Source organism: Tursiops truncatus, chromosome 17 (assembly GCF_011762595.2).
Source record: "Tursiops truncatus isolate mTurTru1 chromosome 17, mTurTru1.mat.Y, whole genome shotgun sequence".
NCBI lineage: Eukaryota > Metazoa > Chordata > Mammalia > Artiodactyla > Delphinidae > Tursiops > Tursiops truncatus.
In genome coordinates, this window is record NC_047050.1 from 46,829,810 (window position 1) to 46,854,942 (window position 25,133).

Sequence of the window (25,133 nt, forward strand, 5' to 3'; positions counted from 1 at the left end):
GCCGTCTGACTTACTTCACTCAGTATGACAATCTCTAGGTCCATCCATGTTGCTGCAAATGGCATTATTCCATTCTTTTTAATGGCGGTGTAATATTCCATTGTATATATGTACCACATCTCTTTATCCATTCATCTGTCGATGGACATTTATGTTGCCTCCACGTCTTGTCTATTGTAAATAGTGCTGTGATGAATATTGGGGTACAAGTATCCTTTCGGGCCATGTTTTTCTCCAGATTTATCCGAGAGTAGGATTGCAGGATCATGTGGCAACTCTATTTTTAGTTTCTTAAGGAACCTCCGTACTATTCTCCATAGTGGCTGCACCAATTTACAGGAATGTGGAATTTTTAAGATAAAAGCTCTTGCAGTCCCAATCAAAAAGTGAAGAGCAGTTCTGTGGAAGGGTTTTGAGCTTTCCTAATTCCCTGCCACCACGCAAGGTCCTCTTGACTTGAAGCTAAATTTCTAAGATGGAAGGTCCCAGCAAGATTGAGATGCGTGGGACTTCCCTGGTGGTCCAGTGGTTAAGACTCCATGCTCCCAATGCAGGGGGCCTGGGTTTGATCTCTGGCTGGGGGACTAGGTTCCCGTATGCTGCAACTAAGAGCCTGCATGCTGCAACTAAAGATTCCGTGTGCCACAACAAAGATCCCGCGTGCCACAACTAAGACCCAGTGCAGCCAAATAAATAAATACATATTACAAAAAAAAAAAAAAGAGATTGAGACGCATGACACAGATTACTACGCCTCTCTTGAGTCATCAAGGCAGAGGTGGCTCCTTCATGCCACTTGTCTCTTCATCTGAGGTTGGGAGTGGAGATGGTGAACGTTTGGTCCCACCTCTGGGGGTAGGGATGGGGGTGGGGAGTATGAATGAAGGAAGAGGAAGAGGGCGAGAGACCACCCAAGTTTTCGTAACTCACTCTCTGACGTTTGAAAATACCCTATTTCATTATTTTCTAGGATTGATTTCTGCAACATCTATTCCGAGAAAAATATTAGAAAGGAACATGTCGTTTCTTTGCACCAGTTATCCCCTTTGTCAATATTAAACGACTTAGTCACTTCTCTGGGGAATTAAAGAGGTTGATTCATGGCTATGTGACCCTCTTGTCACTTCTGGTTCCTTTTTCCTTGTTCTATATCAACACTTAGAGCCCTAGGGAAGGGCCTTTTTGCACTCAGAGAAGAACCTGAGAGGAGCCTGTAAGTAAACTTTCAGAATAATCTTGATTTTGAAATTGCTTTTTTTAATAAGAAAAAATTAAGTATTAGTAAATTGGAATAAACTGTTGAGACTAGAGGAAACTTTAAACCTCTGCCTCTATCCCCGACAGTTTACCTATGTACAGAAATCTCAGAAAGTCTCTGTTAACATGGGTCTGAGGGATCTGAATCCCTCATCTCAGGGAGGACTGCAGCCTGAGCATCTTCTTAACAGAACAGCTGTGTGGACGTGGGCCATCCCTGGCTTCTGAAGAACTGATCTGTTAGCCAGGCCTCGGGTCACAGAGAGGAGCAGGGCTGGCCCGGAAAGGCTGCCAGGCCTCACACACAGTGCCATGCTGGGCTGAATTGTTCCGTAGACACTCCTCTGTTTACCCAGTAGCTTTCATTAATCTTTCCTTCCTTGTGTGAAGGGTGCTTTCAGAGAGGAAGGCGTTCACTGGCTTTCCCAAGGCAAGAACGAGGAAAACAAAATTATGAGGAATTCATTTCACCTCTTGGCGCTGCTCGAGCTACTCTGGCAGGCTCAGAGAACACTGCGTTCCCGACCAATTTATAAGTTTGCAAGAGTTTTAAAAAAAGAAAGAAAGAAAAAGAGAAAAGGACAAGAAACGCTCTGTCCTCCTTTTGTCCCCCTTACGGGTGCTGGGCTTCTGCAAAATGCCAGTGCCCAGAGTGGGCTCAGCCACTCTCCTTTGCCTTTATTTCAGAGACTGTGGGCTGGCAGGACCCAAGGGAGCTGTGGTCCCCAGAGGTGAAGTGACTTATCCAAGGTCACATGCAGGCCAGACCCCAGGTCTCCTGTCTCCCTGCCCCGTGGTCTTTTTCTATCTCACTCTGCCCTTTCTCCAAATTCCCTTTAAAATGAGATTCCCATCAAGTCCTGAGGTCAATGAGAGGCTGATGTGTTCAGACAAGGTTCCCACAGGGGATTAGCAGAGCCGGTTGGAGGAGCGGAGATAGAACGTCGGCAGTCGGGTTTATTTTTCCCCAGGGTGTCTGCAGACTATACCTGGGCTTGTTGAGCATAAGCCATTGGCTTCTGCATGGGGAGCATGGTCAGAAGGAGCTGGTCTCACTTACTGGAAATCTCAGGATGTCCGACAAGGCGAGTGCTACCCACTTGGGGAAGGAGGGGAGCAATAGGGCCGCACTGAGTTCCTTGTCCTCTGGGTCCTTCCCCAAAGAAGGCTGCACTGGTTTCTCCTGCAACTGCAAAAGCTGTGATCCTGTGGGTTTCTGTCTGCCAGCGCCAGAGCGACACTGGTGATGTGCTTCTTCAATATCCCCTCAATCTTGAAGGCGCCCAGGGTGGGCCACTTTGGAGGCTCTAGTTATTATTGTCACAGCTGCTGACTGGGCCTTGTTATCTGAAGCAAGGATGCGTTCTTTGCACCTTGAGAGTTAATCTGTGCTCAAAGGAATCACAGGACAACACAGGAATGTTCATCGCCCTGACTCCCCAACAAAGTGGGCGAACAGGGCTCTGGGGCTGGGGCTGGGGGCTGGGAGCCTGTGTCCTCCGTGCCAGGGCTTTTGCTGCTGCCACTGACGTTTAATACCCCCCGGGGAAAACAATCAAATCCACTGCGTATGCACCTCACAGCCGGCGTTTGCTGGTGTGCGCAGGTTGATGGAGAAGCCTGGCCGCTTCTGTTTCCCATGGCAACAGCTCAGCTCTGCGTGAAAGCAGATGTGTAGGCTCAGGCTGGATACACAGACCGCACAGTTCTGCCTGGCTCCGGACTTGGACCAGGAGCTTCTCATCACTGCCCCCGTTCCTTAACTTGTCCCCTCCCACCCAGCCACACAAACATCCCTTTCATCCCGTGAAAGAGATTTGGGTCCTTGGTGATATTCTCCTGTGAACTGCAGCTGTGGTTTCCTGGCCCCGGGTTGTGGCACGAACTAGAGTTTAGGGATAAAGGCAGAAGAGTGGTAATTATTCTTGGGATATTGCCGTTGATAAAAGCAAAAAAGCAGGTACACGGTCCTGGAGAGACACTGATGTTGAGATAAACATTGTTGATAATGGAGGCACCGTAAAGAGAAACTGCAGGTTAAAGCGATCAGGTGAGCCTTTCAGCTGCTGCTGGAAGAAGCGATGGAGAGAGAGGGAAGGGCTCAATCCAGGAGAGCAAGAGAAGGGAATAAAATAGAGCTAGAGATCTTTGGGGAAAAAATATTCCCAAGGCATAGAGAAAAACCTTTATGCATGAGACTGGACTCTGGCCTACAGCATGATTTTAAAAGGTACCAGGGAATAAAAAGAGGGTAACTCAGATGACTGGAGAAGGAGGAGAGGAGGACGGCCGGGCAGAGAGAAGAGGGGGAAGTCACTTGAGGATTTCCCCAAACACCAAGGGTTGCAAACTGGCAACCAGTAGCCAAAATCAGTGTCAGACTATTTAAAAATAACTTGAGCCAACCTTTTTTTTTAATCAGCGATGCTACCCAAAGAAAATTAGATTTCTGGCTTTTCTTAAAAAAAAAAAAATCAGAAAATCTGGCAACACTGGGTCTGTGTACAGCCTCGAAGAAAATCTGCTGGGCTGGAGCTACTGCTCCTGCAACTTCAGCTGGGACATGGGCTCCCAGCCCCCCAGGACCCACTGCCCACACCCCTGCCCCCCAGGAAGTCTCTGTACCTCCTGATTTTCTTCACTCTTTACAGTGCCTGTCTGACCCCTGCAGGCGTGTAAAGGCTCAGTGCTGCCCACACTGCCCTAATTTACCAGCAAAGGGAAAGCCCCGACCCTAACCCCCAGCTCAGCAGAGAAGGTGGGGACCAACACTGAATGCTGCTCTCATCCCCTGGGATGAGACGGTTCAGTTGAGAACGAATGCCCTGCAGCCTAGACCTCAGACCAGGACGGGCCTGACACCGATGGAGATCTAGAGTCAGCTCTGGAGGGTTCAGTTAGGCTGTGCTGACAGAGGAGGTGGAGGACGCCCCATGCACATGACAACGCAAGGAGAGTTTATACCTAGAGCGTTGAATGGCATTTCAGGATTCGCGTATGATTGGGATCCTGGGAATACATTTCAACCAAATTTAGAAGCTACTCTTTGAGGATCATGGTAAAGAGAGTCTGAGAAACTTGCCTATCCTGAACCCTCAGTGCCACGTAAACACGGGTTAGAATCCTGGCTCTTCTACTTACTCGCTGTGTGACTTTGGGCAAGTTGAACCTCTCTGAGCCTCAGTTTCATCATCTAAAATATATCTATATAATCATACAGAGCTACTGTGAAAATTAGGAATAATGTATTTTGGATGCCGTTAACAGTGGCCAGACGCTTGGTAACAACTTGGTAACTATTATCTATCATTATTACTATTTTGCTTGTCCACTTTTCTAATTATTTATTTTATGATGCCTGAAGGCAAATTTGGTATGTGGGAAATTTTAACTCCGTTGCTTAGGAACTCTGGTAGGAATTTTAAAACAGGTTTCATGAAAAGTCAGAAATGAGATGTTGATGTGATGGGAAATGTGTCACATTGTGGGAGAAAACTGGGGTCTCCCTCCCACTTCTGCCTCTAGTCCAGGACAGCCTCGGCCAGCCCAGTAGCCCCCTTGGATTTTCGTTTCCTCATCTGTGGAAACCAGCCGGCCAGGTGTTGCTCATCTAGAACTGTGCTGTTCAGTAGATAGACACCAGCCACATGTGACTGTTTAAATTTAAATTAATTAAAACTAAATAAAGTTAAAAATTCAACTCCTCAGTTGCACCAGCCCTAAGTGCTCAATTGTCACATCAGGCTAGTGCTGACCATGTTAAACAGCACAGATACAGAACGTTTCCATCACCGCTGAAAGTGCTATCAGACAGTCCTGAATTCTAGAGATTGCTACGCAGTGCCTGGTTCTCAGACGAGTAGCCTCAGTACCACCTGGGACTTGTTAGGAACGCAGACTCTCAGGGGCCAGTCTAGAGCTTTGAAACCAAAATCTGCATTTTGACAAGACTCCCCCAGTGATAACATACTCAAGTTTAAGAAGCTCTGACCTATAATATTTCTTCCAGCTCTAGAAGTAAAATTTAAGAATCTGGGTATCTGCCTGAAAAAGTCTTTGAGAAAGGAATAAGTAACCAGCTTGTCCAAATCCTGATTCCCTGATTTTTCTAAAAGGAAAGAACTGGGGCCATCTGAAGAAAGAAAGTTCAGCAGAATGACTGCACCTCTGCAGGAGCAAGAGGATAGCAATCAACAGACATCTAAAGGCAACGCGTCAAATATCAGTGCTGGGAAGGTGGTGCAATCCACCTCCTGCCTCTGAGCCTCTCATCGTTGGGACATTGAAGCCTTGCCTAAAGAGCTTCAGAGAAGGGACATTCTCAATTTGCTGTGGCAGCAAAGAAACAAGAAGAAATGGGTTGCATTTCCTAGGCACCTTATCTCCAGGGCATCTTACCGTGCTTGCCAAAGCTTCCCTCCTTAAACCTCACCAGGAAGGAGCTCAGGCAGGTCTTTTATTCAAGTAGGGAAAATGAGGAACAGAGATTGGTGAAGAAATCAAGGCCACATTCAACAGCGACAGAAAATCAAGGCCACATTCAACAGACTGGAACACCAGCCCTGAGCTTGTGGTCCAAACTCGCCTCTGTGGCTTGAGCTATAAGATAGGAGAGAAGGCATTTGGTCCTCTTGCTGCAGAAAGTTTTGATGTCTTTTGGTGACATGCTGTTTTCAGCACCAAAACAAAGGGGAATAATATTAGATCTTTTGCTTGTTAAGAAAATATGTGCCTCTTACAAGACAAAATTGCAGTAATATATCTTATTTAATTGTTATTAGATTTTATTGCCGAAGGCCAAAATTTTAATGTATCCATAAATCTGTTTCTCACTTGCAGAGAAATCTCTCTATAAAGAACACACTGTACAAGGATGAAGGCAAAAGGAGGGAAAAATGAATCTAAAATACGCATTATTAATTTTTTAGAAAGCAAGCAACATGGTACCTCATAAAGGATATTAGAAAAAAATAAGACAGCTGGGATTTTTGATTTGCTGTAGAGAAAAATCTGCTGATTTGAGAAACATTCTTACAGGGTAAACTATTTTGATGCAAAAAGAAATGAGCAGATAGAAATGGGTTTGTGATCTACAAATCAGCTCTTAAACAGTCACTGGCAGAAAGTGTGATGTGTTTCCAGCAGACACAGTGGGCTGAGCACCCTGTCACATGACGCAGAGCCGTGGAATCTGGGCATGGCTCAGGGGGCAGGGAGACCTGGTCTGAATTCTGCTATGCCACCTACTCCCCGTGTGATCGCTGACACATTTCAGCAAGCACCCTGAGCCCCAGTGTCCACTGTGTGAAAAGCAACCTCCAGAGGCTTTAGGGAGGATGCAGGGAGATGCTACATATAAAGTGCTCCTAGGACATAATAGACAATTATTATCTATTAGTGTACCAATTACTCAGATAATGGTTTGGGGTCAAATCCAAAGCCATACCGAAGAAAGCAAATGGGGACACACCTAGGAGGAGAGGCAGCACCTCCCAGTTTGCTGTGGTGCTGGCTGTCCCGCCCAGTGTCTGCCTGCTCTCCGCTGACTGATCAAGTCCTCCGACCCAGGAAAGGAAGCAGGGCTGACTCACACTGGCAAGGCTGGGGACAGTTTAGGAGCACAGGGGCTATCAGTGATTCCTGGGGCTCAGAGAGGCACAGGAGTGGAGTTGGTGCACAGGAGTACTGCCAACCTCCAAATCAACCTCCAGTTCTGAAAGGAAGCAAGCTTGCAGGAAAAAAGAACTCTGTTCTTTTGCTGGTCCCCATTCTAAAGTCCATTTCTTCCAATTTCCTTTCCTCCGGATGGAGTAAAACCACCTTCTTAGGGAGGATCTTGAATCTTCTATAAGGCCAGTCCCACATGGTAATGACCCTTCTTCAACACGACGTCTCCCCGTATCTCTTCTCTGCACTGAACTTTCCCATTCAGATTACGTGCAGCAGCTGCAAGCCCTCTATATTATTGCTGAAGACATTTCCACAGGTTTGTTCCTAACCTGCCTATTTCCCCATCTCATTTCTGTCCTACATTAACCCCATTCCGCCCGAACCCGAAAAGAGAGCCATTTCTTCCCTTCAGCTTGCTCAGTTCATGCCCTCCCGCCAGTGACTGGATACCTTTCTCACATTACCAGTGTAATTCACTGGCTCAAACGGTATTAAGCTACTCCATAAATCCAGCCCCAAAATATTTGATGTGAGAAGGGATTTATTTGAGTGTTTAAAAACTGATCAATGTCTTCGTTAAAATTCCATACATAAGGTATAATGCTCATTAGATATTTTCATGTCAATTAAGATAGCTCAAATTTATTTTGTATCATCCCAAATGAACCCAAGGCTCTCTGAGTGCATCACACGCCTAAATCTGCATGACTGACAGGGCAGTAGCAGCCCCACAGCACCTTCATTTTAGATCCAGGAAAAAAGAAAAGATGATTAACTCGGTGACAGATTATTCTCATTTTCCTTGTAAGATTCTCAGGAGAGAACTGCACTCAGAGGTTAGGAACGAGGGAGGGAAGGCACAATGGTTACAGAGCTGAATACAATGGCCTCAGTCCAATGCCACGTTTAAGTTTGGATGCCTTTGGTTTGCTTTCTTGTCTGTAAACTTAGAGCACAAGAAAATAGATGACTGTCAGAAAGTGATCTTATATAATGCAGTTCATTGAAATTTCAGCCTGTCCATCAACCTAAGGTCTGTTTCAGTTAATCAGACCCATGGCACAGGATTGCTGCTTTTATCAGTGAACAATCACTGTGCAAAAAAAGCAGCACATAATTCAGGGGCTCAAAGTGAATAAGCGTTTCTTATTGCTCAAGTATCTGTGATCAGCTGGTGGCTGGGGACCGGCTGGTCTAGGATGCCCTATTTCACATATATGGCAGTTGACTGGCTATTGGCTGAGTTGATGGAATAGACTGGTCATGTTCCTCTTGTCATTCAGCAGCCCAACCCGGTATGACAGGATGAATGACCCCACCCCCCCTAGCCCCAGCCAAAGATGTCCATGTCCTAATGCCCAGAACCTATGACTATGTTACCTTTCATGGTAAAAGGAACTCTATATATGTGCTTGAGTTAAGGACCTTGAGATGGAGAGATTATCCTGGATTCCTTGGGTGGCCCCAGTACAGTCACAGGGGTCCTTTGAAGAGGGAGGCAGGAGGATCAGAGTCATGAGAGAAGATATAAGGATGGAAGCAGAGGTCAGAAAGAAAAGAAGATGCAACATTGCTCTCTTTGAGATGGAGGAGAGTCCACAAGCCAAGGAATAGAGGTGGCCTTTAGAAGCTGGAGAAGGCAATCAAATGGATTTTCCCCAATCAAATGGATTTTCCCCTAGAACCTCCAGCCCTCTGCAGCCCTCTGGACCAGTTTTAGACTTCTGACCTCTAGAATTGTGAGAGAATAAATATGTGTTTCTATAAGCCACTAAGTCTGTGGAAATTTGCTACAGCAGCAATAGAAGCTAAAATACCTGGACTTGTCAACAAGTTAGTAGTAGGGTTCCAAGAGAGGCAGGAGGGAATCACAGACTCGGGACAGGCATACTATTACTTCTGCCACATTCCATTGGCCGATGGTGTCACAAGGCCATCCCAAATTCAAGGGCTGGAGAAATAAACCCCACAGGCTCCGGACGCGCCGGCTCAGCGGCCATGGCTCACGGGCCCAGCCGCTCCGCGGCACGTGGGATCCTCCCAGACCGGGGCACGAACCCGTGTCCCCTGCATCGGCAGGCGGACTCTCAACCACTGCGCCACCAGGGAAGCCCTCTCTCACTTCTTGATGGGAGAAGCTGTAATGTCACTTTGCAAGGAGGTGTAGAAACTGAGCAGGACCCTGCGGGGCCTCCCCAGGGACACACCCCATGTCCCCCACCTCTTGTTTGTAGAAAAGCTTTAGCCTCGTAGGCCTCCCCCCAAGTCCAAAGAGCAAATTTAATGAGAAAAGTGAGAAAATGCAGAAACAAAGGAAAACAGTCAAGTAAGACAAAATAATAAGAGTTTAGCCATAACACAAAGTCAAGGACTTTTAGTGCCTCCTCAAGGCTGTAGATAATAACCTGAACCATATCCTTGAGGTGTTTTGCAGACATTAAAACCCCCCACCAGGTGGCAGAAGTTACCTGCCCGTGACGATAAGTATGTAGACCCCAGAGGGGTTGGAACCAGAGGTTGATGATGTTAATTCCCGAAACATCACGCTGTTACCTCACCACCCACAATTAGAAGGATGTACCAAGCTGATCAGGCGCCCTGCAACCCCCTCCCTCACCTTTCCTTTAACAACCCTTCCCTGAAAGCCACTGCGGAGCTCAAGTCTCTTTTTTTTTTTTTTTTTTTTTTTGCAGTACGCGGGCCTGTCACTGTTGTGGCCTCTCCCATTGCGGAGCACAGGCTCCGGATGTGCAGGCTCAGTGGCCGTGGCTCACGGGCCTAGCCGCTCCGCAGCATGTGGGATCTTCCCGGACCGGGGCACGAACCCATGTCCCCTGCATCGGCAGGCAGACTCTCAACCACTGCGCCACCAGGGAAGCCCAGATCTTTTTTTAAAACCGTGTTTTTTTAATTGAAGTATAGTTAATTTACAGTGTTGTGTTAGCTTCAGGTGTACAGCAAAGTGATTCAGTTATGCATAAACATTTGTATATATATTCTTTTTCAGATTCTTTTCCATTATAGGTTATTACAAGACACTGAATATAGTTCCCTGTGCTGTACAGTAGGTCCTTGTTGTTTACCTATTTTATACATAGCAGTTGATCCCAAAGTTTTAACTTAGCTCCCCCGCACCTCCCCATCCCGTTATCCCCTCTGGTAACCGTAAGTCTGTTTTCTATGTCTGTGAATCCACTTCTGTTTTGTAAATAAACTCATTTATATCAAGTTCAGGTCTTTTGAACACAAGCTGCCCGTTCTCCTTGCTTGGTCCTGCCCTGGGCACCTTGCAATAAACTCTGCACTTCCCTTCACCACAATCCAGTGTCAGTGGATTGGCAGCGAGCAGGCCCAAGTTTGGTTTAGTAATAGTGTAGAGACTGAGAAGGGTAAAAACTTACGGCCATTTTTTGCAATCAATCTATCACCGTGCCCTTTACAAAGAGGACATTTAAAAGCAACATCTGACCCTGTTTCTCTTTCATTTCCAGGGACACAGGGAGCATGGGTGTCTGGACCTCAGGCACCAATATCTTCCTCAGTCTTTGGAGGACGTATGTGTCTCCAAGGAGGCTTGGATGGATGGACTTCACCCGACATTTGGGCGCTTGTTGTTTTGTTGCTTTCATTTCTGTTGGCCTCCTCTCTGGGGCCTTCTACTGGTTTCTGTCCTCGTTCATAGTCTTCACCACCTCCTGGATGGTCACGTGTGCTCTGCTGTGCTGTTCCAAGCACGCACGGTGTTTCCTTCTGCTCTTCTTCCTCTCATGTGGCCTGCGTGAAGGCAGGAACGCTTTGATCACTGCTGGCACAGGGATGGTCATCTTTGGACACGTGGAAAATATTTTTCACAACTTTAAAGGTCTCCTGGACAGTATGACTTGCAACCTAAGGGCAAAGAGCTTTTCCATCCATTTTCCACTTTTGAAAAAATATACTGAAGCCATTCAGTGGATATACGGCCTTGCCACTCACCTAAGTCTATTTGATGACCTTGTTTCTTGGAACCAAACACTGGAGGTCTCTCTTTTTAGTCCCAGCCAAGCCCTGGAGGCACAGCTCAATGACACTACATACAAAGCCCTGCGTGTCTTGTACCAGGTGGTGACAGCGACAGAGGTGTTGTCTTCCCTGGGGCGGCAGCTGGTTGCCCTCACGGGGCTTCTGCTGGTGCTACTTGGCACTGGCCTCTTCATGAAGCGATTTTTGGGCTCCTGTGGTTGGAAGTTTGAGAACATCTACATCACCAGACAATTTGTTCAGTTTGACGAGAGGGAGAGGCATGAACAGAGGCCCTGCGTCCTCCCGCTGAATAAGCAGGAAAGGAAGAAGTATGTCGTCATCCCATCTTTCTGGCTGACTCCTAAAGACAGGAAAAACCTGGGGCTGTTTTTCCTCCCGGTACTTACCCATCTCTACATCTGGGTGTTGTTTGCAGCCATAGATTATCTGCTATATTGGCTCATTTTCTCCATCAGCAAACATTTCCAAAGCTTGCCAGGGCTTGAGGTTCACTTGAAGCTGCACAGAGAGGTAGGTGCTCGCAGGCCCGTCTCACTGTGTATCCCAGCTGTTTGCTGTGTGTTTGCAAAAGATCGTGAACTTCCCAAGGCAGGGCAGTGTCTTATTCCCCTCTGGATCCTCAGTGCCTGGCACGGAGCCTGGCGTGTAGGAAGAACACCCAAAATGCTGGTTAGATTGAGTTGAAACCCCAATGTTAGAGTATGAGAACATTCTGAACATTTTTGATCGCTGTATTAGTTTCCTGTGGCAGCCGTACCGCAACAGAGGAGACCATGCTTTTTGTTCATCCCATCTTTTCTCTTTTCCATTTTTCCCTGTGGAAATTGATGATTATGTAGACATTTCAGAGGATCTGGATACTGTCAGATACTTGTCTTATTTGTTTTTAAACCTAGCATTCTGCGCTACGTGGACCGTGCACACGTGTGTGCCTGTGTGCATGTGCACATGTAGCGCGTGTAGTTGTGTGTACCTGTGCACGTGTGCGTGTGTGTGTGAAGGTCATGCATGCTGGGTGGTGTGCACTAGCCTGGGCTGGTGAACACAACATCTACTGTTTCCATATGTCTGATTTTCCCTCCTCTTTATCGAGCTAGAATAGATTGTGCCTCTGCTGGGGAAATCTCAGAGGGGAAGGGCAGAAAGGGACCTGGAAACCCTCCTTTGAAAGCCCATTTCCTCCTGCTGCATCCACACTCTCCCTCCCCTTTTCTCCTGGCTCAGCAGGCACTGTCTGGCCCCTGCCCCGCCTAATCCTGGGCTGCTTCTCGGAGTTGATCACTCTGAGCCCTCTGTTTCCTCTGAAGTCTTCAGTTAATTACAAGAACCCTGCTGCTCTACATATCTGGAGCAGGGTGGATAATGGAAGCAGTGTTTCAAATGAAAGCCAAACAAGGTTTTCCGCCAGGCTTGATCCGGGGCGGCGGCTAGTAGAAGGGCTTCTCTCCTCCTCTCCCCCATAGTCCATTCCCCTCCTTAGTCCCTTTTTTGATCTTCCCCTCTCAGTTCTTCCCTCTCCTTCATCTTTTTGCTCCTCTCTCATCTATTTCTCTCTGAGCCAAAACCCATGCCTGTTTTGTGAATTCTCACTGTTTTAGATAGACGGGGGGAGAAAAGCAAGTCTGCCTTCCAAAAAAGGCCCAGAAGCTTTCCAATGACAATGTCCTGGCAAATACATTTTGGGGTCTTGCTGGGTCCTGGGGATGCAAAGTTGTCTAGACCGTGATGGCTGCCATCGAAGTGCTCACGTCCTGGCGGGGGAGACCACCACGTACACTCACAATGACAGCAGGGTGGTGGGTGCAGAACAGATGCGAGCACAAGACTGCTGTGGGAGCTTGTCTCAAACTCTCCTGCCGAGCCTGGGAGGCTGTGCCACCAGCAGCTCGCTTCCACGTAACTGGCAGTGCCCTGCCCTTATCCCACGATGACCTTGGAGGTTCCTGGTCTCTCCATTGCAGCAGATTTGCAAAGGAGAAGTCAAGCAAGAAAAGAAACATTGGCTCAAGGTATCTCCCACTTTTTTTGTTTTAAACTTTTTTTTTTTTAGAAGATGTTGGGATAGGAGTTTTATGAATTTATTTATGCTGTGTTGGGTCTTCGTTTCTGTGCGAGGGCCTTCTCTAGTTGTGGCAAGTGGGGGCCACTCTTCATCGCGGTGCGTGGGCCTCTCACGATCGCGGCCTCTCTTGTTGCGGAGCACAGGCTCCAGACGCGCAGGCTCAGTAGTTGTGGCTCACGGGCCCAGTTGCTCCGCGGCATGTGGGATCCTCCCAGACCAGGGCTCGAACCCGTGTCCCCTGCATTAGCAGGCAGACTCTCAACCACTGCGCCACCAGGGAAGCCCCTCTCCCACTTTTATACAATTTTAAATAAAGAAGAAAAGTGGGAAATGACGTGAATAGACCTGGCTGGATAGGTGGACGCTGTAAGTAAAAATAGCTACAGTCGGGCTTCCCTGGTGGCGCAGTGGTTGAGAGTCCACCTGCCGATGCAGGAGACACGGGTTCGTGCCCCTGTCTGGGAGGATCCCACATGCCGCAGAGCGGCTGGGCCCGTGAGCCATGGCCGCTGAGCCTGCGCGTCCGGAGCCTGTGCTCTGCAACGGGAGAGGCCACAACAGTGAGAGGCCCGTGTACTGCAAAAAAATAATAATAATAAATAAATAAAGCTACAGTCGCTACTTATTGAGCACCTACTATGTGCCCAGCAATGGTCTGCATTAACTTTTCAGGACTGTCTGATACCAGAGTGAATCTTCCATCCGTTACTCAATACCACCTTGGCAAATTGTTTACTTGAGAGAGGCAAACACATTTTAAAACATTGGGGTACCATTTAGTACATTGCTCGGTATTTTGAGAGTTTGTTACCCTCCACCAAGCCCGTACAAGACTGTTGACAACCTTTCTGAAGCCCTGACTCCCAGCTGCAAAATCCCCGGTTAGATTCCTAGACTAAATAACTTCTTCCCAGACCGGACACCCGCTGCTTTCTTATTGCAGGATTTCTCATCACTTACTCAATCAATGTGTTTGTTTCTTCAACAGTATTGAAAAGAATGCATGCCTCTGCTCTGGGGACTGAAATCTCTCTATTTAATCGTAGGTGAACTGTCTTTTTAATAAGAGAAAAGCAGAGGCAACACAAATGCTTTCTACTGCTTAGCCACAGTGCTGGGGAAATTGCAGATCTGACTTTGACATTTGTGTAGAAGTCCCAGGTTTGGGGGTTTCCAGATTTTTCACAGGTATTGGGGTAAATCGAAGGTGCGTGGTGTTCTCTGGGTGTGATTGGGTTCTTTTCAGAAGTCATTTTCCTCCTCTGCGCCCCAGGGCTCTAGGGTGTTGGAGTGATAATAACTTACTAAGTACTCCAGTCTGTAACGTTAATGCTCCATCCCCAAGGTGCTTAATTTACACTGGGAGTCGTTTATTCGTGGGCAGGATCTGGTCCATTAATTCCTGTTTTACCAAACTGGAAAACAAATCCACCAAGAGACTATGTGGCTTTCTCAGGTCAGCGAAAAGTAAGAGCTGAATCAGCACACGCGTCTCCTGCTGGTGGCTTGGCTGGGTGGCTCAATGTCATCTGCCCTCTGGGTCAGTTTGTTGAGGGCAACTGGCTTATTCTCTTGCCTTCAAGCGGGGAGGAATGCACCCCTCCTATCGTCTAAGAGAGATGTGAAAATGTCCTATTTTGAGACCTCTATAAATAGGATTTTAGAGACACTCTGAGTAAATATACTCTTCTTTGTATTCTTGCATCAAGAATAATTCCACCCCCCACCCCCCCTCCCCGCCACCTCAAGCTCTAGAAGGATGACTTAGAACATAATTTAATGCCTCCACATCTTTATGACCCTGTGGTCTGCTGACGAGGTGTTTGTCGAGATGGAGAGGCTATGACTGGGTCTTGAGGGGCTCTGCTACAAAAAAAACTTCTCCCCCAGTTGAACAAAAACCATCTTTCGTTAGTCCCACATGCTCTGAAGTGTAGAAACGGGTGTTCCATAAAAATAAGTCATGCGGTCAAAATTAATAGGAGAATCGTTGGCTGAATTTAAGCAAATTTCTCTGCTTTCTTCTCAGCACCCTCAACAGTCTCATGGCCATCGTGACTCTCTAAAGAAAGGACAGAGCAAACAAACTTATCTGACATCCTTCTCTCAAGGAAATCTGTATTTCCACAATCCCACTTTGGAAAACTCTGCAATGGCTACAACTAAAATTCGTCCCTTCTCCTTTATTCCAGTCATAGCACATAAAAGGAGCTGGGATAGCCCCTTCAGCCAAAGCTCCCTGCATATTTTAAGATAAATGTTACGTGCTACGGGGCAGTATTGAGAAAGACAAGGACAGAGTATGAAAATGGCATGGATCTTGATGATTTTATTCTTTCGTTTTAGAAACAAGAAGCTCAAGACATCATCCATGATTCTTCATTTAATGTATCTCTGTTTGAACCCAGCTGCCTCCCTAAACCAAAGCTACTTCTGTCTGAGACCTGGATTCCTCTCAGTTTTATTCTTGTGATACTAGTGATGCTAGGACTGCTGTCCTCCATCCTGATGCAACTTAAAATCCTGGTGTCAGCATCCTTCTACCCAAGTGTGCAGAGGGAGCGCATCCAATACCTACATGCAAAGCTACTGAAGAAAAGATCAAAGCAGCCAGTGGGAGAAGTAAAAAGGAAACTGAGTCTGTACTTTACAAAGGTAAAGCCAAAATAGGGTTATAACCTGTAATTAGGGAAATTTTGATTTTGAAGGGCAAATGGAATTTTAAAGCACTCTTCAACTTTACATTAGGGCTTATATCCCCGGCAACAGATAGGACACTTTCGGGGTGGGGGTGGGGGTAGGTGAACAGTGACAGGGAACAGATGTACATGACTAAGTCCAGAAGACTCTGCAGCAATGCCGGTCCAGAGAATTCTATCAGATAGCCTTCAAAACACTGATTTCAAGTGAGTACATTCAGTCATATTGTAGAAAAGCTACCGGGAAGGCCCTCTCTAATGGCTGTTAAAGAACAATACCCAGTCAGAGTTACTTTACCGGGATAAATAAATAACAGAAGGGAAGTATCTACTACAGCTTGGTAAACTCCAAAGAATTTGCTCATTCTCCAGTATTACAAAATATATATGATGAGGGCTTCCCTGGTGGCGCAGTGGTTGAGAGTCCGCCTGCCGACGCAGGGGACACGGGTTCGTGCCCCGGTCCGGGAAGATCCCACATGCCGCAGAGCAGCTGGGCCCGTGAGCCATGGCCGCTGAGCCTGCGCGTCCGGAGCCTGTGCTCCGCAACGGGAGAGGCCACGACAGTGAGAGGCCCGCGTACCGCAAAAAAAAGAAAAAAAAAATATATATATATATGATGAGATATATATATATATGTATATATTTATACATATATATGATAACATAATGACTTTCATACACATATAAAATGAACACTTGTCAAAGATTTCATTCAACATATTAAAGACAGAACAGTAAGAAACTCCAACCAATTCAAAGAACAATTTAAATCACACATACATACAGGCCATCTTGAATACCAAAATGAATTTGTTTAATAGATACAAAACTGGCTTCTTCTACAAGGGAGGATGGGAGGGTCAATTGTACTCTGCAGGGTGAAATTCATTTGCATGTGCATGGACAAGAATCATTTGCATTGTTGCCATCAGCTATCTACAGCTTACAGAACTGGAAAATAGTTCATGGACAATGAAAGACCGAAATAATCCCTAAGGATAAGCTTTCCCGGCCATTTCAAAGTCTTGTGAAAAGTTTGTGTCAGTGGCATTTGAAATGACCCTAATGCTCATTCATCCAGCTTCGTGTCTTTTCAGATTCATTTCTGGCTTCCAGTCCTGAAAATGATTGGGAAGAAACAAATGGACACTGCCAGTGAAGACAACCCGTGAGAGGCCCCGTGCAGCTCCTCAGCCACAACTGTTCCAGCAATTCTCCCTAAGTCTACCGATTGTGACCCTTACTCATGCCCAGCAACAGAGAACTACACTGCATGGTCCTTCAGCGGTCTGAGGTTGCAGGGCCAAACTCCCTTTTTCCATAAGGGCCAAAGGGCTACCAGATAAATTGTTGTGTTGTCTGTCTCGCAAACAAGGCACACGATCTGGACTGTATCTCACTGTAACAGCACTATAACCAGGCCCTTCGAGGAGAGTCTCAGCATAGAGTAGTATTCAAAGAAAAAAACAGAAAAAAATTGGAAAAAATCAAAATCTCTACTGCAGGCTCACAAATATCAAGGAGGACATACATATATGATGCGAGCAAAATATCTTTAAATGCTTCTATCCCTTCTCTGCCCTTCTTAATAGCCTTCATAGCTATTTCCTACCCACAGCTGTCTGTCCTCCCCCTGCCCCCTTACTCAAGAACTCTTTCCAAAACCCATCTCCAGCAGCTCCTAATTTCTTCTCACCACCTCCTCTGCTCCTCTCCTCTACTTTCCTGGATCTCTTTTGTTTTTCCTCTTCTACCAAAGCCTCCAGCCACATTCATTTAGAGAACACATTTATTAAAGTCATATGAGAGGCTTCCTACAATGTGCATCTTGGGCCTCTTTTTCACTATAATCAGTGTACACTCTGCAGTACAGGGGCCTATTTCCCCTATATTCAAAATACCTAAGAGGGAAAAATACTGATTCTATTATCTCTAAAGTGCCAGAATGGAAAGAAATGAAGAAACATTAAAATTTTAAAACAACTTTTTAGCTTTTCATCTTGAAAATGTTTCAGCCTTACAAAAAAGTTGCAAAATACTAAGTACAGCGTTCCATTTACCCATCACCCCTCATCCCCGAACATTAACATCTTACATTACCACAGCACAATTGTCAAAACCAGGTAAATAACACTGAAAAATGCACACTCTGCAAAACTCATTGGATTGTCACCAACTGTCCCACTAATATCCCACTAATGTCCCAAGGACTAGTCCTTGATCCAATCCAGGCTCATGCATGGCATTTGGCTGTCATGGTTCCTTAGTCTCGTCCAGTCAGGGACAGTTCCTCAGTCTGTCTTTCTTTTTCTTTCATGACCTTGACATTTCTGAGGAGTGCTGCCACTTATTTTGTAAAATGTCCTTTGCTTTGGGTTTGTCTGATGTTTCCTTATAAGTAAACCCAGGTAATGTATTTTTGGGCAACAACAGTACAGAAGCGCTGGCATGCTCTTCTCAATGCATGAGATCAGGGGTATGTGATGTTAATATGTCTCATTACTGGTGAGGTTACCTTTCTTCACTTAGTTAAGATGGGGTCCGCAGATTCTTCCACTGTTGAAGTTACTATTTTCCTTTTGGAACGAATAAGTATATTGTGGGAAATACCTTCAGACTATGCAAACATCCTGTTTCTCATCATACATTTACCCTCTAATTTTAGCATCCATGGAGGCAAAACTGGGCCAGCCAAATAGTGATTTTCTATTTTAATAATATCTTCTACATTTTAAAATTGAAATTCTACGCTCTCCCCAGAATGAAACATTTTTTCGAAGACCATATTTTGTTTTGGGCACCAGAGTAGGCATTTTACACATGATAATCCTGTGAGGTAGGTAGTATTATTTCTATTTTATAGATGGGAAAACTCACCCTCAAAGACCCTGACTTAGCTGGCCTGGGCTGGGGCCTGGGCCCTGGCATGTTTAAAGCTCTCAGGTGATTCTAATAGTTGGCCAGCACTGAGAACCATCATTCCAGGAAGTTGTACTGAATCGCAGGTCTTTCAACACAGGTCTTCAATGGTGAAATTTCTCTAGCATAAGGAGCCTACATTAGAAATCTGAGTCAGCATTTCCCAGTGTGTTCCTCAGACCACTAATCCCTTAGTTGTTCCATAAAAGAGTTATATGACGTCAATAAATCCACACAATCTGCCTTTCAACCTTGAAGATTCATAATGCATGTTGGCATAATTTTAAAACTTTGAGAAACCCTATAATAAAGAAATCTCATTTAACCTGTTTCACCCAAAATTTTCTCAAATTATTAAACCATGGAACAATTTTACCTGTAATAACTGTTAACAGCACATAGGACCAGTTCTACAGCCCTGATACTGATATAGTTGGCATAACTTTCAACCAGAAAAGATCTGAGAAGGTGAAGATGAATTTGAAGTTTTGGCTTTTATTTTTATTTTATTATTATTTTTTTTTTGCGGTACACGGGCCTCTCACTGTTGTGGCCTCTCCTGTTGCAGAGCACAGGCTCCGGACACGCAGGCCCAGCAGCCATGGCTCACAGGCCCAGCCGCTCTGCGGCATGTGGGATCTTCCCAGACCGGGGCACGAACCCATGTCCCCTGCATCGGCAGGCGGACTCTCAACCACTGCGCCACCAGGGAAGCCCCAGTTTTGGCTTATTTAAATATTCTGATGATTTTATGCTTTACTGTGTTTTCTAAAGAAAACAAAACTGTGTTTATTAAAATTATATATTAATAAACTAATACAATATGTGATTTTTTTTTACTCATTTTGCATTTATTCCTCCTACAGAGAAGGGATCTGCCCCACATTAACTAGGCAAAGAATCAACTGCTCAAGTTAGAATGCACACTCTCACCATACACAAAAATAAACTCTAAATGGCTTAAAGACTTAAACATAAGATATGACACCATAAAACTCCTAGAAGAGATCATAGGCAAAACATTCTCTGACATAAATTGTACCAATGTTTTCTTAGGTCAGTCTCCCAAAGCAATAGAAATAAAAACAAAAATAAACAAATGGGACCTAATCAAACTTACAAGCTTTTGCATAGCAAAGGAACCCATAAACAAAACAAAAACACAAACTACAGAATGGGAGAAAATATTTGCAAATGACAAGGGCTTGATTTACAAACAGCTCATACAACTCAACAACAAAAAAACAAACAACCCAATCCAAAAATGGGCAGAAGACCTAAACAGACATTTCTCCAAAGAAGAAATACGGATAGCCAATAGACACATGAAAAGATGCTCAACATCATTAATTATTAGAGAAATGCAAATCTAAACTACAATGAAGTACCACCTCACACTGGTCAGAATGGCCATCATTAAAAAGTCTACAAATAACAAATGCTGGAGAGGGTGTGGAGAAAATAGAACCCTCCTACACTGTTGGTGGGAATATAAGTCGGTGCAGCTGCTATGGAAAATAGTATGGAAGTTCCTCAGAAAACTAAAAATAGAATTACCACATGATCCAGCAATCCTACTCCTGGGCATATATCCAGACAAAACTATAATTCAAAAAGATACATGCACCCCTGTGTTCATAGTAGCACTATTTACAATAGCCAAGACATGGAAACAACCTAAATGTCCATCAACAGATGAATGGATAAAGGTGTGGTACATATATACAATGGAATACTACTCAGCCATAAAAAATAATGAAATAATGCTATTTGCAGCAACATGGATGCAACTAGAGGTTATCATATTAAGTGAAGTAAGTCAGAAAGAGAAAGACAAATACCACTTGATATCACTTATATGTGGAATCTAAATTATGACACAAGTGAACCTACCTATCTATGAAACAGAAACAGACTCACAGACGTAGAAAACAGACTGGTGGCTGCCAGGGGAGAGTGAGTTGGGGGAAGGATGGAGTGAGAGGTTGGGGTTAGCAGATGTAAGCTATTATGTATAGAATGGATAAACAACAAGGTCCTATTGTATAGCCCAGAGAAGTATATTCAATATCCTATGATGAACCATAAAGGAAAGGAATATTTTAAAAAAGAGTGTGTATATATATGTATAACTGAAGCACTTTGCTGTGCAGCAGAAATACATTATAAATCAACTATACTTCAATAAAATTTTTTTTTAAATCAACTGCTCAAGTTTTAGAGAAAATTGGATCCTTTGGCCTTTCGAAATTCTACTAATTAACTAACTTACTTATTTACCTAAAAATATCACCAATATCTACAGCAAACACTTGAACAGGGCACACAGAAGGTGCTGGTGATACCCAGACAGCTCTCCTTGGTCCCTGTCTTTGGGATGCTTCCGATCTAGTCAGGAAGACAGACAGATGCTTAGACAAAAAATAACAATATGTGGTAGCTTTTGTTAAGTGCCAAGGGCAACGGGCAGGCAGTGCCTTTAGGGAATCATGGCCAGTTTCTCTGCCCTCGTCTATTACGAATGCCCAGTTTACCCCTCTTCTCTATGACAAGGGCACTGGAGGGGTTGGGAAAAGGGTCTTAATTTTCTTGAAACCAAACTACCTTTCTGAAGTAGCACAGTCTCTGTTGTTTCTAATGGACCGTGACTTTGAACAGTTCTTGCGACTTCTGGAGAGTGACCTGCTGTCTCTATCTGTTAGGCATGCTTGCCCTTACTCTGAAGTGCTTGTCCCTATTGGAAGGACAGACTGGCAAAGAGGTGCTGTCACAAAAGGCAATTTTGATCTTGAAAACAAGATTTAGACTTGCTCATTACGGCCAATCTAACGTAGGGCATAAAATGCTTATTTAATTGCAGCTTATCCATGTTAGATTTAAACAAATGGTTAGTTACATTTCTTGAGACATCTATTGTCAAGTGTGCTTTGTTAATCTTGTAGAGGAAGAAAGATATTGCCCCAGGTAATTTAATAGAACTTCCTTTTCATCTCTAATGTTAATGGCTTATAAAAGAGTATCACATTATGGTCTAAGTCACTATTTCTCACCTAACGAATCTCAGCTTGGTGGCTGTATTTTGTTATAAGCGTCATTATGATGTCCTCATTGACTCCATATTTGTTGTCAGTTACGTTTCTCTTTGACAATAAGATACAGTAATTCTAAACACCTTCATAGTAATAGATCTCCTTTACTGTTCTACTCAGGAAGTAAAACCTTGTCCTTCCTCTTAGATCCTATATCTGCTGCTTTAGAACCTAATCAATCCTAATGATAATATGGGATATGTTGACATCTTCACACATCATATATTTTTGTCTTAATTAACCTAAGAGAAAGAAATTAAAATATCTTATTTCGGGCTTCCCTGGTGGCACGGTGGTTGAGAGTCCGCCTGCCGATGCAGGGGACACGGGTTCGTGCCCCAGTCTGGGAAGATCCCACATGCCGTGGAGCGGCAGGGCCCGTGAGCCATGGCCGCTGAGCCTGCACGTCCAGAGCCTGTGCTCTTTAACGGGAGAGGCCACAACAGTGAGAGGCCCGCGTACCGAAAAAAAAAAAAATCTTATTTCTTTTTTTTTTGAATTTTATTTTATTTTTTTATACAGCAGGTTCTTATTAGTCATCAATTTTATATACATCAGTGTATACATGTGAATCCCAATCGCCCAATTCATCACACCACCATCCCCACTCCTCCGCGGCTTTCCCCCCTTGGTGTCCATACGTTTGTTCTCTATATCTGTGTCTCAACTTCTGCTCTGCAAACCGGTTCATCTGTACCATTTTTCTAGGTTCCACATACATGCATTAATATACGATATTTGTTCTTCTTTTTCTGACTTACTTCACTCTGTATGGCAGTCTCTAGATCCATCCACATCTCAACAAATGACTCAATTTCGTTCCTTTTTTGGCTGAGTAATATTCCATTGTATATATGTACCACATCTTCTTTATCCATCCGTCTGTAGATGGGCATTTAGGTTGCTTCTGACCTGGCTATTGTAAATAGTGCTGCCGTGAACACTGGAGTGCATGTGTCTTTTTGAATTATGGTTTTCTCTGGGTATATGCCCAGTAGTGGGATTGCTGGATCATATGGTAATTCTATTTTTAGTTTTTTAAGGAACCTCCATACTGTTCTCCATAGTAGCTGTATCAATTTACATTCCCACCAACAGTGCAAGAGGGTTCCCTTTTCTCCACACCCTCTCCAACATTTGTTGTTTGTAGATTTTCTGATGACGCCCATTCTAACCGGTGTGAGGTGACACCTCATTGTTGGTTTTGATTTGCATTTCTCTAATAATTAGTGATGTTGAGCTGCTTTTCATGTGCTTCTTGGCCATCTGTATGTCTTCTTTGGAGAAATGTCTATTTAGGTCTTCTGCCCATTTTTGGATTGGGTTTTTTGTTTCTTTAATATTGAGCTGCATGAGCTGTTTATATATTTTGGAGATTAATCCTTTGTCCATTGATTCATTTGCAAATATTTTCTCCCATTCTGAGGGTTGTCTTTTTGTCTTGTTTGTGGTTTCCTTTGCTGGGCAAAAGCTTTCAAGTTTCATTAGGTCCCATTTGTTTATTTTTGTTTTTATTTCCATTACTCTAGGAGGTGGATTCAAAAAGATCTTGCTGTGATTTATGTCAGAGTGTTCTTCCTATGTTTTCCTCTAAGAGTTTTACAGTGTCCGATGTTACATTTAGGTCTCGAATTCATTTTGAGTTTATTTTTGTGTATGGCGTTAGGGAGTGTTCCAATTTCATTCTTTTACATGTAACTGTCCAGTTTTCCCAGCAGCACTTATTGAAGAGACTGTCTTTTCTCCATTGTATATCCTTGCCTCCTTTGTCATAGGTTAGTTGACCATAGGTACGTGGGTCTATCTCTGGGCTTTCTATCCTGTTCCATTGATCTATATTTCTCTTTTTGTGCCAGTACCATATTATTTTGATTACTGTAGCTTTGTAGTATAGTCTGAAGTCAGGGAGTCTGATTCCTCCAGCTCTGCATTTTTCCCTCAAGACTGCTTTGGCTATTCGAGGTCTTTTCTGTCTCCATACAAATTTTAAGATTTTTTGTTCTAGTTCTGTAAAAATGCCATTGGTAATTTGATAGGGATTGCATTGAATCTGTACATTGCTTTGGGCAGTGTAGTCATTTTCACAATATTGATTCTTCCAATCCAAGAACATGGTATATCTTTCCATCTGTTGGTATCATCTTTAATTTTTTTCATCAGTGTCTTATAGTTTTCTGCACACAGGTCTTTTGTCTCCCTAGGTAGGTTTATTCCTAGGTATTTTATTCTTTTTGTTGCAATGGTAAATGGGAGTGTTTCCTAATTTCTCTTTCAGATTTTTCACCATTAGTGTATAGGAATGCAAGAGATTTCTGTGCATAAATTTTGTATCCTGCAACTTTACCAAATTCATTGATTAGCTCTAGTAGTTTTCTGGTGGCAGTTTTAGGATTCTCTATGTATAGTATCATGTCAACTGCAAACAGTGACAGTTTTACTTCTTCTTTTCCAATCTGTATTCCTTTTATTTCTTTTTCTTCTCTGATTGCTGTGGCTAGGACTTCCAAAACTATGTTGAATAATAGTGGTGAGAGTGGACATCCTTGCCTTGTTCCTGATCTTAGAGGAAATGCTTTCAGTTTTTCACCATTGAGAATGATGTTTGCTGTGGGTTTGTCATATATGGCCTTTATTATGTTGATGTAGGTTGCCTCTATGCCCCCTTTCTGGAGAGTTTTTATCATAAATCGGTGTTGAATTTTGTCAAAAGCTTTTTCTGCATCTATTGAGATGATCATATGGTATTTATTCTTCAATTTGTTAATATGGTGTATCACATTGATTGTTTTGCATATATTAAAGAATCCTTGCATCCCTGGGATAAATCCCACTTGATCGTGGGGTATGATCCTTTTAATGTGCTGTTGGACTCTGTTAGCTAGTATTTTGTTGAGAACTTTTACATCTATATTCATCAGTGATATTGGTCTGTAATTTTCTTTTTTTGTAGTATCTTTGTCTGGTTTTGGTATCAGGGTGATGGTGGCCTCATAAAATGAGTTTGGGAGTGTTCCTTCCTCTGCTATATTTTGGAAGAGTTTGAGAAGGATGGGTGTTAGCTCTTCTCTAAATATTTGACAGAATTTACCTGTGAAGCCATCTGGTCCTGGACTTTTGATTGTTGGAAGATTTTTAATCACAGTTTCCATTTCGTTACTTGTGATTGGTCTGTTCATATTTTCTATTTCTTCCTGGTTCAGTCTTGGAAGGTTATACCTTTTTAAGAATTTGTCTATCTCTTCCAGGTTGTCCATTTTATTGGCATAGAGTTGCTTGTAGTAGTCTCTTAGGATGCTTTGTATTTCTGCGGTGTCTGTTGTAACTTCTCCTTTTTCATCTCTAATTTTACTGATTTGAGTCATCTCCTTCTTTTTCTTGATGAGTCTGGCTAATGGTTTATCAATTTTGTTT

General features: G+C 44.0%; 2 protein-coding genes across 3 annotated transcripts in view; one reads left to right on the forward strand and one right to left on the reverse strand.

Annotated features, from left to right (window-relative positions):
- LOC117308665 (dihydropyrimidinase) overlaps positions 1-25,133 on the reverse strand; it is a 234,092-nt gene that overhangs the window by 97,580 nt on the left and 111,379 nt on the right. The gene's annotated exons all lie outside the window — the stretch shown is intronic.
- DCSTAMP (dendrocyte expressed seven transmembrane protein) lies at positions 10,431-17,990 on the forward strand. Its single transcript, XM_033842875.2, has 3 exons — positions 10,431-11,460; positions 15,359-15,667; positions 16,812-17,990. The coding sequence occupies exons 1-3, from the start codon at positions 10,432-10,434 to the stop codon at positions 16,884-16,886; spliced, it is 1,413 nt and encodes a 470-aa protein (XP_033698766.2). The 5' UTR covers position 10,431; the 3' UTR covers positions 16,887-17,990.

What these genes read in the sequence shown, in the direction of transcription:
- DCSTAMP (XM_033842875.2), top strand. Translation starts at nt 10,432, where the DNA reads ATGGGTGTCTGGACCTCAGGCACCAATATCTTCCTCAGTCTTTGGAGG. An exon ending in ACTTGAAGCTGCACAGAGAG is followed by an intron (nt 11,461 to 15,358) that starts GTAGGTGCTCGC and finishes CTTTCGTTTTAG; the next exon opens with AAACAAGAAGCTCAAGACAT. An exon ending in TGAGTCTGTACTTTACAAAG is followed by an intron (nt 15,668 to 16,811) that starts GTAAAGCCAAAA and finishes GTGTCTTTTCAG; the next exon opens with ATTCATTTCTGGCTTCCAGT.